Genomic DNA, 20089 nt, shown 5'->3' with positions numbered 1-20089 from the left:
GGAAACAACCACGAAGCTTATGGCAGATCATTTAATAGACGTTGCAAAAGGATTAATTAACATTTGGACTAGTGCCTGGCATTCAATAGGACATAAAAATATGATTAGTGAAGCATCACAGAATAATTCTTGTGTCAATTAGATGTTTTGCACATGAAAAGATTTTCAAAGATACAAAAACGTGTAGAACAGATATTAAAATATATTAATGAAAAAGCATTTATATATTTGGGGGGAGGAAAGAAAAATGAACATTTCTGAAGCAGTTTAGAGAAGTGATGATACAAGCCTTACTAAGCATACTTAAAATACCATCAAGGGCAGTTTAAGATACAGAAGAGCTTATGGGCAGGACAGGCCCCAGCTCTATGTAGCTGGTTCTCAAAGTTTATTTGGATGTGGTAAAGCATGAAGAACCAAAAATCCATTTCTTTGAATTTCAGAAAGCATTTGGTACTCCATCCCCAAATGCCTGTTGCAGGTCATCTCAGGCTGTCTAATCCATCCTATGCAGTATAGATTGCCTCATTCAGGTGAATGGCTGTAACCACTCACTTCAGAGCTACTTCAATATTCAAATCCAAACTTGGGGATAACCTGACTCAGAGAGATCCCAGAGTGCTCAGCATGGACTAGTCACACTGGGAACCTCAATTAATAAGATGTGATCATCAGGTGTCAACAGCTGTCTGTATCAACTAAGGTGTAAGTTCTTTTACTTTATCAATTGTCGCCATTTCACTGTTTCCTTATCTGAAGCAACCAGCAGCTGTTGTGGACTGTAAGGATTTGTATCTTTATCTGTACTACATAGAGGTCAAAAGCCACCCTCCACCCCCAATTAAGAAAGCCATGAAGTCCTGTCTGAAAAGTGCTGTTTAATACTAAGTAATATAAGTAAGATTTCAAATTCATATCACATAAGATCAGCACAGTCCCCTGCTTGTGAACTTTTGTGTTGCAAACTTTCACCAATATGAACAAGATGGACCCAGAAGTCAGAACCGGAAGTCAGGAGAAGTCAGGAAAGAGGAAAGAAGGCATGCCACAAACTAACCCCTTCCTACCTTCTCCCGCCTTCTGTTTGCACTGGAGGTTTGCATTGGAATTGGAGTTCCCAGAAAGGGTTAATTTACATGGTGCGCTCCGTTGCTGGGTGAGGCAGGAGAGGGGGCAGTAGCAGAGGACAGGGGAGAGGGGGCAGAAGTCTCCTGCCTTGCCTGGCAACAGAGCGTGCCACGTCCCACTGGTTCATCCTTTGCTCCCCTCTCCTCCGCTACCATCCCCTCTCCTGCCTCACCTGGCACCACATTGGCAGCAGAAGATAGGGCTCCTCTGCCAACACCACTGCCCTGCCTCCTGCCTCCTGCCTTTTTTTTTTTTTTTTAACTTTTTACTTGGTTGGACTTACCAACAAAATGGACTTACAAACAGCCTCTTGGAATGTAACCTGTTCATTAGTAGGGGACTGTCTGTAGCTGGGTATTTTATCTGGTCCATAACACTATGTCTAAAGTGTATTGGAGGCTAGAAAACATAGATGACTTCCTTGTTAAAGAATCTGAGCTCTAAATAGTGGCTAAGGCCTGTAAAGACACATACCATATGGAATTGGGCTATTTAAAAGATGATATTCTCTATTCTGAGAGACTTTAAGATCTATGGTCCTCTTCTCCATCCCAACACATCACAATGACTTTCTCAGTGGTGGAGCCCTGCTCACCATGGAGGCATGGTTTGCTGACCTTTTGGTGCCAGGCTGACATGTTACTTGCCCAGATTTGGATAGGTTGCTTTAAGTCTCTTCGTATTTGGGGTTTTAGCATTTTTCTCCCTCTCTGTCTGCTTAAAAGATTCAGCTACCAACACAATTCAAGGACCTAATGGTTCACCTGGATGCTTATGAATGTACCATCCTGACCTAACAAGGAAATGCATTTTATAAGCAGCATCTTCTGAGAAATAGTTTTGTAACCTCCTCTGGGGAAGAGGGCTTTCAATGCTATAAACAACTAGTTGAGAAAGAAATAATAAACTTTATTACATGCTAGTAGCTAGGATTGTCAGAAATAATGTTTGGAAAGAAAATGATGCTTTCAAAAGTGAATTGCTCACTTTCATTTCCAAAGCTATAAATAATTTTAATCTTAAGGAAAAAAGGAAGATAAAAAGAACAGCTGCTCTCCCCACATTGTGCACATGCATTGTTCATGATATACCCTTTAGGGTGTAAAAATAACCCCATTTCAAACTTCCTTTATATCACAACATATGGTAGGAATGCTCCTATTACACACGTTCACTGATATAAAAAAATCAGATTGATACAGTGGAAGGAAATGGACAGTTAATAGAATGTCTTCTTCCATTTAGAACTTTATTTATTTATTTATTTATTTATTTATTTATTTATTTATTTATTTATTTAGTATGCCATCCATCTTCCCCGGAGGGTGACTCCGGGCGGCTCACAGAGTTGCTGTTTACAATGCTGTTTATGAAAGAGTACAGAAAACTGTTGGTATTGCTGAGAAGTAGATCAAACATAACACCAGTGCATAATTACTCTTGAGTTAAGCAGTGTGAGGTGCAAGCAAGATATTGATTATTGCGTTTAGCCATAGGAGCAAATAAAAGGAAGAAGATGGGAAAGAGAACAAGATATTACATTTTAAAACATTTCATATCCTTACTAAGTGCATTTCATCTCCTTCAATCCATTGGGTCCAGCCACGGTCTTCTTTTTCTCCTTTCTGCACACAAAGAAGTTTATCTCCATCCCATGTCACACAAGTCTAAAAAAAAAAATCATCCAATTCAAACCAACAAACAAAAATAAACTGTATCATTTATTCTCCTCACCCACTCCTTAAGTTCCTTTAGGAAATAAAACTCAATATTTAATTTCAGGAGTTATAGTATCTTTAATAAAGATTCTATTTAAAAAATAGAAAACATTTTCTCAACAGGATTATTGTTCTAGGATATAAAAAAAATTAAAAATAAGCAGTTCAAGATTCTTCCAGATTCTATGGCATAGATTCATCTCAAACTTTTTTTAAATAGGAGATCAAAGAGGGAACATGGTAACTTGGCAACATGTGATAACTTTATAAGAAGTTCTTGTATGAGAAAAACATGGAAACATGGCCATATCAATCATGATCTCTCTCTCTCTCTTTCTCTCTCTTTCCATCTGTATCCTGAGCAAGGGTCATAATCAATCTAATTTGTTCTGTTTCTCTGTCTAATTGAAGTTCATTAAGTAGCAATTAATAAGGAAAACAGCTTGCACATCCAGTTTTGACCATTCAAATTAGGTACCATTGGGTATAGCTTTTAATATTTTTCCTGTATACATCTAATGCCTTCATTACTTTAAAAATGATAAAAAATTCAAAGAAATAAGACATGGTGAATTCTTATTTCCTGGAAAAATCTTTAGCTTACTTGCCAGAGAGACTTAGAGGCAGGCACTGCAGATGTCTTCCTGAATAGCTGAAATCTAATTTTGTCTAATTAGCTAAGGGATGCATTGCTTTCTGTGAGCTGAGAATCCAAGCTGATTTTGGTTTGGTAAGTGAGGGGCCAAATTAATGGTAAGGCCATTTAAAAAAAAATCACTTAAATTGAATTAAAATTAAAAACACTTGATAAAATTGCACTCCATTCATGTAATTAATCAATTTTCCATTTCTACTCTATAAAAGTTACAAACTGATAATAACTTTTGAGAGTCTCTGGAACCTGTACTTAAGGGCTTTTCAGGCATACAAATCTGCAATGATCCAACATTATGTCAAAATGTTGACAAGCGTGTGGTAGTTAGGCAAATATCTGTGGCAAAAGTCTTGCTTATTTTTAAAAATATAACACATATAGAAAACATTGCTCTGCACCCTCAAAAATAAATCTAAATGAAGGTCACACAGTGCAAGTGTTCCTGACCCTAGAAACTAGATAAACAATGCTTGAGTGTCAGGAATTAGAGATACATTGCTCTGAAACCTTGGAAATAATATCAAGGAATATATGTGAAAAAAATGAATACATACACAAGGGCAGAATGTTACATTCATCAACTAATTCTACATTTTAGTTTATCCTACTAAATCAGGACATTATTTTGTTTTTAGCATATATGTCTTATATGAAATGAAGATGGCATGGGGTATTAAAGATGACTGCTTAGAAAGCTTGGACACATGACATTTATACATTTAATTAGTGTATTACTTCCGTGTCTGTTTTAAAACCCTATTAACATGAAATATTAATCTTTGCTTATAATGTAGTTCTTCTTTATATTAAGTGTTTGTAGTATTCTCTAAAATAAATATAAGGGAACCAGAGCAATCAATAGCATATTTGTTTTCAACCAAAATACAACAAATGATCGCTTCTTCCCATATCCCATCTCTTATCTATAACAATGCCTTAAAGTCTCATCATTCAGTCCTGATCAGCAAAAGTCTATTAAGGGTTACAAGAGATAACAACATATCTATTTTAACCTTGATCAAATAAACCACCTTTCTATTCCTTCCCTTTGCTTTTAACACTCTTGATCTTTAGTCCCTTCAAATAACGCCCTAGAACTTGATTTCTTTTCATTTTTTCTTAGTCTCTTCTCACAAAATTCTTCAAAGCTTTAACAAGTCTCTTTTTTAAATTCAATATAGGAAAGTTATCACTCTTTTGGATTGTTACTTGTATATCCCTTTTAATTATTAAAGACATCAGCCGGTTTCATTTGTATATCCAGTGTAGCATCTTTTTCTGTATCATTCTTGTAGCCTGTCATTTTTAAATCCCCTTTCAGATCAGCCTCAGTCTTGTCTGGTAAAGACATAATATCTTTCATAATCTTTCATAATCTTTTTTAAACACAGTCTATCTATAGAGGCAGACAAACTTAAATTAACTTCTGGGTCCATTGTTCAAAAATATCCTTCAATGTGTCCTATGTTAAAATATTTTGCTTTAGTCTGTATTAGTAAGTCGAATTTAAATTAGCCGCTCAGAGTCACCTTCCGGGTGAGATGGGCGGCATACAAATTTAATAAATAAATAATAAATAAATAAATAAATTTCAGTGTTCTCCTTTAATTGTAATCTTTAATTCCTGCTGGTTCCCTCTAGTACCCAACCTTCAAAGTCTCATCCTATCATGTTTTTTTTTTTAAAGAAAATTGAAAACAAAAGCATTTTCCCATAGGAAAGATTCTTATAATTAATTCCAAAATCTTATTTCAAATCCATCTGGACCCTTAGTCCTTTTGTAACTTTCTAGAATTAAAGTTCTAATCACCCTTTTGCTGTTTATTCCAAAAGAATTTTTTAGAAGTCCTTAAACTTGTATTTAAAACTTCTTTTGCTAAGGATTGAAGAAAACTCACCCCGTCCTGTAAAACCTGTCAATCCGAAGGTTCCCAATAGCTGAAAAGCAGTTAATAATCAATTTCCAAAAGTGATTAGAAAAGGAAGTATGCAAACCCAGTGTCTTTTTGAAGGTGCCAACTGCAGTTTGAGCAAAAGATGTTTATTCCTTCATCTCCCAGAGCTCTAAACCCACTGGAGACCACTGTCTTGCGGTCTTCTTGTGAGGAGTAACTGTATGGAGCACTTGTGAGTGATCTCAAGTCCCCTCCTTGTCTGGAGAGGAATTATGAAGAGCCGGTCTAGTCGCCAGCTCTTCAGTCTGCCATGGTTGTTGGGTCTGCTTTTAGCGGACCTATCTTCAGTTTGCCATTTCTTCTCCTGAAGTTGGATGTAGACATAAATGATCTTACAGTGAATTAGCCTATCCATCCATTTTACCATTATTGTCTGAACTAATTATTAACTAAACTTTAGTTAATTATTAACTTAACTGAAAGGGGTTTCCTACAGTGGAGAGTTCCCTAATATGTCAGAGATGGATTGCTTTATTTTGCTTTATGCAAAATAATGCATATGATCATCTAAGGGCCACAAAAGTATCTCTTAAATGCATCTTTTAAAAGAGAAAACTAAGGAACTGAATTTGCAATTTTGGTCCAGACCAATGCCAATTAAGTATCTCAATCTCTGTATTTTTCAAAGGGAACTTTTCACACATTCAGTTGACAGTCATCGACTAATATTATTTCATGAAAATCAAATGAGGAATATTTTAGCTAATTATTGATATTTTAAATACAGCAATGGCATTCCCGCCCCCCGCCCCCATGTTGATGTCTTAACTACAAGCCAGATGAATCTTTTACAATGTTACTCTTCAGCAGTTAAGAATTAAGGAGATGAAAAAGTGAGATATCATCTTTTATTAGAATTATAAGAGAATTATTTTAAATGCATGATGTTTAAATTAGATTTGGTTTTAATCTGTTTGCAAAAGGTGCATTTAAAAAAATGATGCCAAAAGTGGAAAAAATAATTTATTTGTATTTTAAAACTCCCATATGTGAAATAAAAATAAAATAGCATTCAATCAACCATCCCTAACTCCATCTGACTTGATTCATTCACCCTAGGTGCTAGAACTATGATCTGGTCACTCCCTTTTTTGACTGTTTCTGAAAGCAGCTTAACTCCTGGTGTTCATGTAATGATACATCTTTTAGAGAGTCACATAGCACAGATTTAGTACACTGAAGCCATGATAGAAAGCCTTTTTATTTTTCTACATAAAGCAAACTGCAGCCTGAAAAAAAAAAAAGCACACATCTATTTAACAAGGCTTGTTTAATGTGTGGATTTCTGAGCAATGTCTCTACTAGGCACAGCCTATAAAGCTAACTGAAGCTAGTTTCACTGAAGTTAGTGAGATTACAAAAATGAAATCAAGACAAGGTCAGAAGTAAGTTGTACCTGCCCAATGCTCAAATATGCAGGAAGAAACAGCTTCATTTTACAGTGTCAGTGAATACAGTTGACAAGTCAAAGAAGACTTTCTACCAGTAGGGGGAGCCCTCATCCAGCTCTTGCTAACTGTGAACAGAGCACCAGCTGACCTTGAAAAACTACAATTATTTTTATGGTTTTGTTTTACCAGTTGTTCCTTTTAACAATTTAACATGTCTTTGGAAAAACAGAAATCATAACCTATGAGGCATACTGGAGAGAAAAGTATACATTTTTTATTCTGTTAATACTACAGTGTTTTCAGGCAGTCCCAATGGAATATAATACCATTCTAAATCCCAGAGTACCATCAAGTTCCAGTGCTGGGCAATTTTTATTCAATTCACTCAGTGCACAAAACTCTTGCCTAAGAGATGCTTCCAAAATAAAAGAATATTAATTTAATTCTGCAAAAAAATTGTTTCAAACGTAAGGTCAGATGATGTCTTCAATTTGTAATCTCTCTTTGTAGGATCCCACTGGTTTTACCACGTTTTTTTAAACCTGTGAAGGGGAAGATTATGTGTTTTAATAGTTCATACTGGGAACCATCCTTCAGGATCGTCAGATCAGCAACTTAAAATGACAAGATACCTCCTTCCTATTAAATCCTTATAGCTTTCCATGAAGCTCATGTTTAGATTTGAAAGCCCTCAGTGCTCCCTGCCCTAAACATTTTTGTTCTATCAGCAGCTCACAGTCATGGCTCTGTCTGGGGTAGTTGCTTAAAGCACAGTGAAAGAAGATGTGATTCTCCTACAGAAGGCTCCATGCTGTCTCTTCCTTAAACCCTAAGTTGTCACTGCTGAACAACACTAAGATCAATCAATGATCTCGCTTGGGAAAAGAACTTTGCTAGGACTGGCATAGCAAACAATCAAAAGTAATGAAATTGAATAGAGCTTGATTGCTTATTTTATTCTGGCTTGTCACCAACATTTATTTCCAAGGTTCCCATAAATCACAAAGATGTTAGTTTCTGTTTTGTCCAGTTGAACAGGCATTTAAGATTCCTCTTGCATTGGCATACTGTCATAGATAAAAAAGGTACAAACATTACCTTTAAACATACCCAACTATCACTGTTATATACTTTTTTTTTAAGTCTCAGAAAGATTACTTTTCTCTGTAAAGTTCTTCATGGCAAACGTTTCATGTTTACATACTTCCATATGACAAGAGACTGTTTACTGTGATATTCTGGTAAATATAAAATTTTGTTGCATGAGACTTACATAGTCAAGGGTTCACCAAGAAAAAAAGTACACCTCAAGTAATTGTTATCTTTTGAGAGCTTTTCCTTATGCAGACTAATAAAAATAGTTGTAGTGCTTGTAAGTGCTTGGCTAATAGACATAGAAGATACCAGTGTATCATGGTTACAATCTTAATCAGACATATTTTTTTGGTATCAGTGGGGGTTGTTTCACAATAAACCATTTTAGAATTGGAGTACTGGACCAAACCTATATGTTAGTGGGAAATGAAAGAGTTCCCAATCCTGTCTAAGTTTGTGGACTAGTTTAGGTGTTAAACTTATGTCCCATCCTCTGATTATACCATTTTAATACTTCTGCACCCTCCATGGCATTACTTGCTTTTTCCCCATTTACAGTAGCACCTTCATAGGCAATTGAGAAATCAAGTAATCCCCTGCCCCTTAATTCTCTCCAAACCCATTCCTTAAAATACATAAAAAGCTATCATAGCTATGCTGACCCATTTAAACAAACAAAAAAAAATTTAATTCTATCACAGGCAAATACCTTTATCTGACAAAATGACACAAAAGAAAGTGAAAGTGTTATAGTTATCTAAACTCTTCCTTAGGCATAATAGCAGTAAAGTAAGAAATGGGGAAGTAGTAGGAAATAAAAGTAGATATCCAAGATACAATTCAAAGACATCTGATGTAGAACTCCAAAGGTTGCATCATTTTGGCTGAGCTCAGTAATGGTGTTGCCCAACTACAAAGTTTGAATTTTCAAGGTAATCTGTAGCTCTATCCATAGCTGTGTAAAATGTTCATCACAGTCTACTGTGATAAAATATATACTTTGTACATTGTAATTTAAGTATGAAAACAGAAGATAGACAAGCCATTTGAAATGCCCCAAATACCTTGGAAAAGTAATGTAATATTGTGATGTGATTCAAGTGTATTAATTAATTCAAAAACATTGGCATTTATGATTAAATGTGGTTAAAAAAAGTCATTCTTCCTTTCTTTCACAATACACATTTCAGGAAGCTATAATCAGAAAGAAGCCTACTGGGATTCACTCTGGGAGAGTAAAACTTACACCTAAAGAACTTCATTATTTTTTGCTAAGTAGAATTTTTTTTGCTTAGAGACTCTTAACCTGAACATGTACATTTTCTTTAAAGTGTAATTTAGCTTCATATCTTCTAGAATTAATATTGCTGGTTCCATTTCCAATTGGGCATAACACATATTAAATCTTCCCTGCTGTCTTCCATCTCTTAAAATAAACATTGCTTTTAAAAATTATGATTGTAAGCATTTCCCATGGCACTCAGCATTGACAATAGGACGGAGTAAAAACTGTCTATGAGAAAAGAATGGGCAAGGGTAGTTAAACACACAGCAGGCTCAGAGAATTCCCTAGAAGGTGACATGTATTCACCCTGGAGATAATTCCTGTCTTGAAAATTGCCCAACTTGCCTCATTTCTAAACTTTAGGTGTATAGGCTTCCCTTTTGTTAGAGCATGTCACTTTAGAAAACAAAATGTTTTCTTAGGAAAACACACTGCATGAGTGAAATATCTACATCAGACTTTCTGTAGTCAGGCTGCTCAATACATTCTTTGGTAAGAAACTGTTCTCAGAATCCTTCTAGTCATGCTTTATGCTTTCCTGGTGGTGCTATGTACTGCATGATCACTTGGATCAGTGTGATCCAACTGGCAACATCCTTCAGCATGGTTTATGCTGGCTTGAGAAATAGTTGGAGAGCCAAAAATTCTCTACTTCTGCTCTGCATATTATCATTCTTCTAGCCACTTGAGTTTTCCCTTTAACAAATCATAAACCATGCACTCCAAGCCAGCTGAGGTGATGGAAAATCAACAGTAGTTATGATATATGCTTTGTGCCTGTGTTTCCCTGTCTCTCTCACCCATACTTATTCACCAATCCCCACACAAGATTGGATCTATGATATGTTGAGATCATCTTTAGTGGTTGCCAGATGAAATGATTGAGATCAACCCCCCCCCTTGCTTTAATAGATCAAAAAGAAAGATCAAAAGAGAGGATAACATGGCAAGAAAACACACACACACAGACACACATTATATTACCAGATTATATTGCATACGATGCAGCCTAATTTTTAAACAGATCATTAAACCTGTCTTAACCACACAAAATAATATTTAATCCATTACTTGAATAAAGAATTAGCTCATAAACAAAAAGCAAACACATCTCTGTGATCTAACATGAAAATCTGGGGTAGACCTATTTCGTTACTGAAGTGTGACCTTTTTTATTACTCCCAAACTTGAAGATCCATAGTTCTTTATACAGTGATAAGCATTTTGGTAAATAATTCAAAACCCAATCATATATCTCCCTCCTCACAACTTGCATATAGAAAAAGCAGCAATTCTATTGCTCTTCCTGTAATTATTAATATCCTTTGTTATTCTCTTTCATGTAGAATGAAGAATTGGGGATAAACTCTGGGAAGCAGGATAAGAGATGAAGGTGCATGGTCACCATAACAACCAGGGACCAATCCTAGATCATCCAGACCCAGCCACATTGGAGGCAACATGTGGCGTCCAGTTTTTGTCTCAGGGTAGCTACAACAGAATTCTGAGGGTTTGGAACATTAACATCTGTTCTTTGTCACAGTCAGATCACTTCCTTATTGCTTTTTAGTTAACCGGTGCCATCAATTTCTGCAGAGAAGATGAATCTATCTGATCAGTTCACCCTCAGGAGTCTAATGGATCTGCTCAGTTTCCAGAGGGCACTCAGAGAATTTCTTGAGCCTCTGTCTCCTGAGGCCTTAGCTGCCTGCTGAAATAGAGGGGCAATGATGGGCTAGTTTTCATGCTTAGTTTGAGTGTCTCTGGCTGCTATTTTATGCTATTTCTGATCTTTTTAATTTTGGTTGTTTTTGTTGTTTTTGCTCAGTTTTAATTGTTAGTCACCCAAAGTCATGTATATGAGATGGATGGCCTATGACTTAAACAGACAAACAAACAAACAAACAAAATAAAATTGCCGGTGGATGGCCTCTCCCAGTTTGCTGATTCAAGGGGTTCATTGGCTTACTGGGGAGCTTTGAGAAAGAAGCAAATCAAAAAATGCCTAAAGCACTGCTGACATAAAATGAAGAGTAAATCTAAATTAACAGATGAGAGCCCATATTTGGGCCTCCATTGTGACAATAAGAGTGGCAGAATGTCAATATTTTATCACTTTAACCATGTTCTCAGATGGCCATCCAGCAACTGCTGAACCCTAGTAGGGAAGGATGGGCAGAAAAGCTGTTGTGGAGAATATGCTAGATGTCTTGGACATCCGTCCGTCTATCTATCTATCTATCTATCTATCTATCTATCTATCTATCTATCTATCTATCTATCTATCTCATTTGTCCCCCGCCCATCTCCCCCTAATGGGGGACTCTGGGCGGCTCACAACATGTTAAAACAATAAATAAATATACAATTAAAATCTATAACCATACACATTCACCAAAAAAAAAAAAAAGTTAGATATTAAGTTATAAAAAGCATACAGATAAAAGCAAACAAGAACTAATAATCAAAGAGAAAAGTAGAAAACAAAAGAGTTAGAAATAAAGAAGGAATTCGAAAGTGATGAAAATTAAAGAAAAGGGAAAAAAGGAAAAATTATAAAAAGAATGACTTCTGACTTCTTATACAGCAGATATAGATAAATCATATAGTTTACTCTTAAACTATATCTTAACATACATATTTTGTATAACCTATTATTTTAACTAATCATCAAATCCATAAATCATAATTTCATTTTTTTCTGTCTCCTGCAAAAAGTCCAAAAGGGGCTTCCAATTGGCAATAAAGTTAGTCAATGTTTTTTCTCTACGTAAAGCTGTCAATTTTACCATCTCAGCTAACTCCATCATCTTTACAATCCATTCCTCCATTGTGGGTAATGTTGAACCTTTCCACCTTTGAGCATATAAAAGTCTAGCTGCGGTTATCATATATAAAACCATTTTATATATAAACAACAATCATACATAAAAACAAAAGTCCATGAGCTTTTTCCACTTGTTTGTCCATCAGTCCCAAAAGGAAAGTCTCTGGTTTTAACTGTATATTAACCTTCAAGATCTTCTGAAAATATATGAATTTGGGTCCAAAATTTTTTAGCCTTATTACATGTCCACCAAAGATGATAAAAGCGATGACCAAGACTTCGTCCTGCAATATTATATAGGATGTATTTGATCCAACAAGCCTGGAGGAAGTACACTGAGTTCTTTGCAACATTGGCTTGACCTGTGCTGAATAGGTGAGGTAGTAGAAGCACTATCCAAGTGCTAGAAACAGTAAGAGTCTGGATGGGGAAGAACCAGGTAAAGCGTAATCCCAGCAATATAGAAAGGCTCTGAGTTTGTAAGCCACCTGATCCCAAAGAGATACCATCTTTAGTTCTGGACAGGATTGTGCTCCCCCCCCACATAACTGCCTTGTAAATTGGGTGTCCTCTTGGACTCACAGTTCCTATTTGATGTGCAGATGGTGACTATAGCCAAGAAAGCCCTTGAACAGTCCATCTTGTGCATCAGTTGTGATCTCTCTTAGAATGGAAGGCTTTAATCACAGTAACTTATGCCTTGGTCATTTCCCTTTTGAAGTATTGTGATGCACTCTAATGGATGTGCCCTCAAAAAGCATTTAAAAGCTAAAGCTGGTCCTACAGGCAGCACCTTGAGTAAGGTGTACCTTGATATGCCCACATAACATCACTACTTATAAAGCTGCACTGGTTACTAGTCAGGTGCATTTCAAGGTGTTGGTTGTCACATTTAAAGCCCTTTATGGTTCAGGGCCTGGATATTTCCAGGACACCCTTCTCACAGTAGTTCTTCCCAGCCAATAATATCAAGGAGGGTAGGCTGTCTCTGTATTCCCTTGCTCAGGGGGTGGTCATCTGCAGGGAATGTGTAATGTTATGTGGGAATGACCATGGAAGATAGGACAATGAGATGCAGCCAAGGGAATGGTCAGATAAAAGGCAGCTTAGCCTGCAGTGGGAATGTGGGTGGGGCAAGAGGCTTAGAAGAAATCCTCCCTAGTTTTTTGGGTTGTAAAGGGGATGGAGGGAAAGAAGTACTTTCAGACTTGCAAGATTCTGTTAATATAACCTTATACTAAAGTACAGTTAGCTCTAGTAATGTTTCCTGTCTGGCCTAGCTAGTAAGGCTGACAGAATGCAAAAGCCTTTTTCAGTTTCTGCCTCTGCTCTGGAATAGCATTCCCCCAGATATTGGAATGGTTCCCTCACTCCTGGCTTTTAGGAAGTCTGTAAAAATATGGATATCCTGACGGCCTCAGGACCTGGAATATTATGATTGTTCCCTTTTGCAAGGAAAGTCTCCTTTCCCTCCAATTGGGTTACTGATTGTTTTTATTCCCAGTTTATATGGTGGTGTTATGGGTTGTTTGGATTGCTATTAATTATGTTTAGATGATAATCTTATTTATTTTTAACTTGAGTTACAAAGCTGGGAATAGTATGCCACTCAGAGCTGGCTTTCACGGGAATGGTTTATAAGCCTTTTAAAATAAATAAAAATAAATCAAATATGGATCAAACCTGATTATATGTGTTCTGATAGAATAACATTTACTGTACAATAAAGAAATGTTGCTGCTTTTCCTCAGTGTTTGGAACCCAAATGAATATAGAGTGTCAGAAATGGAGAACATGGAAGTTTGTACAGAAATATTTATACTCCTTCAGTTTACAGAACATTGAGCAGAAAAAGTTGCAGGGTTTCACAAGAATGTCAAAGTTCTATTTACAATAACCATCTTTTCTCCTGTTTCAGCTTCATGTTCCCCCAGTTGTAGGGAATATTTCAGAATCCTGGAGGAAATTTAGATGATACTTTTAATTTGTTGTTGCTGTGAGAAGCAAGCTGAGAGCCAGTGGTTTTTCAGGCTAGAATGGGCAGCTATGCAAACACTCAACAGCCACTCAGCTTCAAGACCACCAAATAGTGCACAAAGAGTCTGTTAATCTGTAGGAAGAAAATGCTATGGACTTGAATAACTCTGAACACAAGAGGCACTTACACCCTTACACCGGCAGTGGGCAATCAACTGTTCTGTATAGCCTCATTCTACTTTGCAATAAAGATTCTTATCCAGCTGAATTGAGTCTGGGAGACTTCTGCAGTCTTAGCTTAGGGAAAGAGTTTAGCCATGTAGAGTTTAGTGATGTACTATTGAGTCATGGTTGGAGAAGCTTGGCGTTGACGCTATTGGGGCTGAGGACAAAAATGATGAAGTTAAATTATCTCCTCTTTTTGCATGATGTGGGAAAACTTGTACTGGAGTAATTATTGCAAATAAAATAATGTTCAGTTTGCAGATGACAGTGCAATAATGGAAAGCTTGAGAAACAGGGCATGTCAAGAACAAATTAAAATGTTTGAAAGTCACAGTTTTTTCAAATGCATGCAAAAGGTAGATGAAATGTTTGAGTAATATCTTACAATCCAAGGACTTTTAGCAGGACTTGTGTTTGGGGGGTGGGCAATCAGGTATAGAACTATTTGCAGTATCAGGTACAGTGAAATCTGGAATTTAAGGAAGTAATTCTGTTGGAATCCTATTTATATTTCATAAAAGTCCAATTTAATCAAAGTGTGCATATGTTAATCGAATCAATCCCATTGTTTGTGATCCAGTAGGACAAGTTAATTATACTCTCTGCCACAGAGCATGCATCTCTCTGAGCTTCCTATCTTAACAATAAGGAAAAGAAATATTTAAAAAGTAGCATTCTCTATTCTTCTTATAGGAATCAGGCTGAGGCGATGAGCTTAAGAGTATCAATCTTCCATGTAGCAAAAACCAGAGCAGAATGTGATCTGATGCTTTGAGAAGACTTGGCAGCAGCAAGAACTGTCAATCTAGGATTAATTAAAGCAAATTATATTTGTGGTGGCAAAAGTTATCTTGTTGGAAATAAAACTGTAGTCACTGACATGATGTCACACCCTCAATTTAATTTCTGAAAATGTTAACCTTTATAACTTGATTTGTCCACTGAAGAGGACAAGAAAACAGTAACTTTGAGATGCTCTGCAGGAAGCACCATGAACTAGTTTGAAATGGAAACTGAAACCACCAACCATTGATCACACTTATTATTACTATTATTAATCATTATATACATATCTTGCCTTTCTGATAAAATAAACATCCAAAATAGAACATATAAAACAACAATAAAATCAATACAGAAAAAAGAAAAATTAGTATCAGTTAACATTAGATGCTTGGCCAATGAAATGGATTTGGAAAATGATTTTCCTAAATACTGGAAGAGTATAAACCCAACATCTCTCCCTGGGAAGCACATTTCATGGCCTGAGAGCCTAAGAAGAGAAAACCCTCTCTCATATTCATGCAACTTTCTGTGTATGGTGAAATAATTTGCAAGCTGAAGTACAGAGCTATGTTGATATGATTGTGCAGTCCCACTCTATTGCAGATAGGAGAGTATTACAAATCAAGCATGAGACAGCTCTTGATTTTCTGCAATTACTATGCAAATAAATTGTCAGAATGTTGGCATGAGGCCCATGTTGAGTGTCTTGGAACTGAAGACATGGGTTTACTGTGGTTGAGAGGTTCCTTTTTAAGGACAAGCTAAGCAATAATTCCATAGAGCCTGGGATGTGTCATATTGCCTAAGATTCATGAGGGTTGCTTAGGCACTGAAAAAATATTAGAAGCAAAAACAAGATCTCACAATCTAGCTATGGTTCAGTCAATATATTGCCAAATGGTGGCATATTGTTCCATCTGTTTAAATATGAGTCTGTCAGCAGCCTGAGCCCCTGGACCTTCATTCAGTTCCATGAAGGGTAAATTAGAAAATCAATGCTGACTTTAAAAAAAAATTATGTCTAATAGTTGTGGACTATTTTAATTTGTATTAAGAATTCTGGCCTTTCTATAATACCATAAGTACTTCTATGACTGTTGGCTTGAAGGCAGTGTATGCAGAGCATGGAATTCTTCAAGTAGTCATTAGTAACAATAGGCCTCACATTCTTGAGTGGAGTTCAACTATTTTGCCAGGAGGAGAGTTTGCATTGTTCCCCATCAAATCTATGTTTCCCTCAATCCAACGGCCTTAGAGAAAAGTCACATCTAAGAGTAAGCTATCTGATGAAAAAAAGCAAAGTACAGTGGAGCTCCATTTACCATAGTGTACATCTACACAGCAGCTATTCCCCAGCACATTTGTTAATAAACCTGCAATGGTATGTGGGAATGACCTTGAAAGACTGGGCAAAGAGATGCTGCCTAGGGAATGGTCAGATAAGAGGAAACATAGCCCACAGGTGCATAGTGGGCAGAGCAAGAGACTCAGGAGGGACCCTCCTTAAGTTATTGGGCTATAAAGGTGACAGTGGAAGAATTATACTTTCAGACTTGCAAGATTCTTACAATAAAGTAGTCTTACAATAAAGTAGCCGTACAATAAAGTAGAATTAGCTTATCTGGTTGTGCTTCCTGTCTGGTCTACCTGGAAAGGCTGACAAAGCCACAAGATATGTTACACATTACCCATAGCAGATGCATTATTTATAGGAATTGAAAAGAAAAGTACAAAGAAAAGAAGGGAATGCATTAAACAAAACAGAAAGGATTTTGACCTGTGGGCTATGAGCTTCCACAGTTGAAACCCGAATACATGCTTATCTGAGTAGCCATAGCTCTAATGCCAAGGTGCTATTAAAGAGTTACAAACAGTTATACATCTACAAGGGGGCAGGTAATGAAATGTGTCATGTCGTCACAACACAAACATCTGTAGCACCAGATGTTCTTGTATCATGATGTTACCATGACTGGTCATTTTCTTGGCATTTTCCTATCTGCATATGCCCATGGTTCTATCACAAGCATACTCAGTTCAGACAGACTAAGGAGAGCACTACCGACATAACTGTTGGGATCTTCAAAGATGTCTAATGTCCTCTTAGGCAATTTACAACAAAATATCTCAGGGTGGCTCTTAAATACCTGATTCAGCTGCAATGCCAGAAAAATAGAAACATCTTCAAAAGAGCACTGCTGATCACCAGGACAGGCAACTATGCTGCTGATACCAGAAGACAGCAAAGGCTCCAAAGATACTCATAGAAAATTTAAAAACTTGACATAGTGTAGAGATGTGAGTGATGAAAAGCTAATATTGAATGAAATGCTAGTAACCTCTGCACATTCTTATTAGGAAATAGGTTTTAGGTTCATTTTTTACTTAATAAGGGGAGTTGTAATGGCTGGTATAATTTAGAAATCTTCCATTGTAAGAATGGATGGGCCATAATGTAGATCAGGGAGAGGAGTTAACCTAGTTATATGGGATCTTAACTGAATAGTACTCAACCTACATTAAAAAAAATGTGCTTTCATATTTCTGAGCCTATCACTGTCTGCAACCCAAAGTAATACTGTTGCCCAAAATTTGATTTCTAGAAAGAAGAATTCATACACTCAAAAGTTTTCAGTATTATACTTTTTTTCTTAACTCTATTTCTTCTCTGCCTCTTAGAAGTTTGACCGTTTCATGTATACATTTAATTCAGTAAAATACTAACCCTTTTGGAGGCTCATTCACCTATTTTAAAGGTGCTGTTTTAAAGAAAATAATAAACAAACAAAAGGTGCTGCTAAAAATTGGCAATGTGACAATCAATTTTCGCAGCATGATCTTGCAGGGCTCTTCAGCGGCTGTAACAATCGCTCTGGGCAGGTTGCCCATATCCATGTTAAAATTAACATTACTTTTCACCTTACCTGAAGTTTTGTTTCTATACTTCCATCTGAAACAACATGTAAATGAACACATTCTTTCCTAAGGTCAGATGAGTCAGAAATTGTAGAAGTCTTGACATGATTCATTACAATTTATTTTTACCTTCTCACACACTAACACTTGTAATATTTTCTACCTAACTTTCTTACAACCATACACCCATGGGAATGTAAAGCTGTAAAAAGACTTGTGTTAAGAAGAATCTTGCATATTCTTAAAGTGTGATTAGCAAATGTTCTTGCACCTTTCTCACTTCTTTATAAGGAACACATTTCTACTGAGTTTTACTTAAATGCCAAATCATTACAAGTTCTGAGCACAGTAGTAATGCATCTCTGTAGTTTATCTATAACCCATATTGCTTTGGCACTCGTAGGGAATACAGAGTCCAGTTGTTTCCAACTATTGTGGAGCATAAATCAGTTTCATGGTATGTCTTCCTGCTTCAACTGCAATGGATTGCATGTAACAAGGCCTATAATTTCTACCATGAGAATGCTAAGGATGTACTAGACAGACAAGTTAATGAGACCTGCAATAATCAGGAGAGAGGCACAGCTGTGTGAGATAAAGGTAGGGATGCAGACACACACATTCTTTGAAGCATTAATTATTTTTATATTTCTGGTGATTTGGATTCACTGGTTAATTACAGTTATTTTAAAAGTTTTGGAAATATGGAAGTCTGACAAATGTAACTTTAGAACTTCACACCTGTAACTGAATGAAAAGCACAAAACATCATACATTCTTTGACTCTTCCTGCAGACACTGAGGAAGTCAGTGTCTGCAGGAAGACATTGTTCTAATTGTTATAATTCATAACAACCAGAAAACCACATGATCTTGGTCTTTAAAACTGCATGGTGTAGGATTGCATCTTTAAATAATTCAATATCCCATTTGAACATACACATCAATTAGGAGCTCTTCAGAGATTTTTCTTCAGCAACTTCCATTCTAAAAGTTTGGGGAAGGGCAAACAGAAGGATTCCTTCACTTACAATATTTTAATAATAGTTCTCTCAATATCTTTAAGCTGCTATCTGAAATCTGTCTTTGTTGTTTTAACATAGGGTTGGGGCTCTCCAGATGTTGAACTACAACTCCAAGCAACCTTAACAGCATGATCAATGAAAAGAGATGCTCCAGCAACATCTGGACAGCAATATTCCCTTCCTTAACACTTTCAGAGAACCTTTTAGATTTGGATATGGTAATTATATCGACATGTAATTGGAGGGAGTTCTACTGAACTTAATAGAATTTATATCTGAGCATATATGACATATCCATTAAAATCACCAGGAATTGGTCTCGAAAAAGATTTTCCCTTTTAAAAGACATGTATTGTACTGCATATTTGCTACAGTTATGTGTTAGTACAGAAAAATAAATCAAATCCATGAGTCTTTCTCATCTCTAATTGGAGAGCTGGACATTGGAATTATGTTAGGAGTTCCTGTCAGGCAAAGAGAGAAGAAGTGCATATAGCAGGCACTTACAACAAGAGTGTAGCCATTGACTAAGTGTTGCACTATCCAACCTGTGAAATAAATTGGCATATTTCTATGGCTATTTACCCATAGACAGGACACCAATGAGGATTACAATAGAATTCTAATAGCAAATATCATTTTAAGCAGAAAACATAATTTTCCTACATTTTGCTTTTAATGCCAATGATTTCCTTTTTGCTCATTTACTAAGAAAAACAGTGTAATCAATGAACCCTGCAAATCAGCTATCTTCAGCTAAGTGCCCTCTAGATATACCAGACTACAATATCCAGAAGTCCTCACATGGGGAATTCTGGGGACCATAGTCCCAGGGTTGGCTAGCCCCCTAGAGGCCTGGTGTTGCTTCCATCAGCCTCCTGGATTTTTCCATTTCCTTTTATTCTGTGTAAATATGTTCTTTTATAAATTTTAACTGTATATTTATTTATTGTTTTAATATGTTGTAAGCTGCCCAGAGTCCCCCATTGGGGGGAGATGGGAGGGGATAAGTTTAATAAATAAATAAATATCTTGAGGACAGCAATTTGGGAAGACTGTTCTAGGTCCTCTTTGAATACTGTTTCTGTTAAGGGTAATACAGCTTC

At 36.4% G+C, this 20089-nt stretch overlaps 1 protein-coding gene across 1 annotated transcript in view; it reads right to left on the bottom strand.

Annotated features, from left to right (window-relative positions):
• Positions 1 to 20089, bottom strand: part of RBP1 (retinol binding protein 1) — a 39725-nt gene that overhangs the window by 11718 nt on the left and 7918 nt on the right. Inside the window, exon 3 of the mRNA XM_007422250.3 lies at positions 2694 to 2795. Within this exon, the coding sequence (XP_007422312.1) occupies positions 2694 to 2795 (102 nt within the window). The remainder of the gene's footprint in view (positions 1 to 2693; positions 2796 to 20089) is intronic.

Source organism: Python bivittatus, unplaced genomic scaffold (assembly GCF_059951505.1).
Source record: "Python bivittatus isolate LINGU-HERP-01145 unplaced genomic scaffold, Pbiv_v1 ctg000980_np1212, whole genome shotgun sequence".
Taxonomy (NCBI): Eukaryota; Metazoa; Chordata; class Lepidosauria; order Squamata; family Pythonidae; genus Python; species Python bivittatus.
The sequence above is the reverse complement of the archived record's forward strand: the minus strand, read 5'-3'. Positions and strand labels throughout refer to the sequence as shown.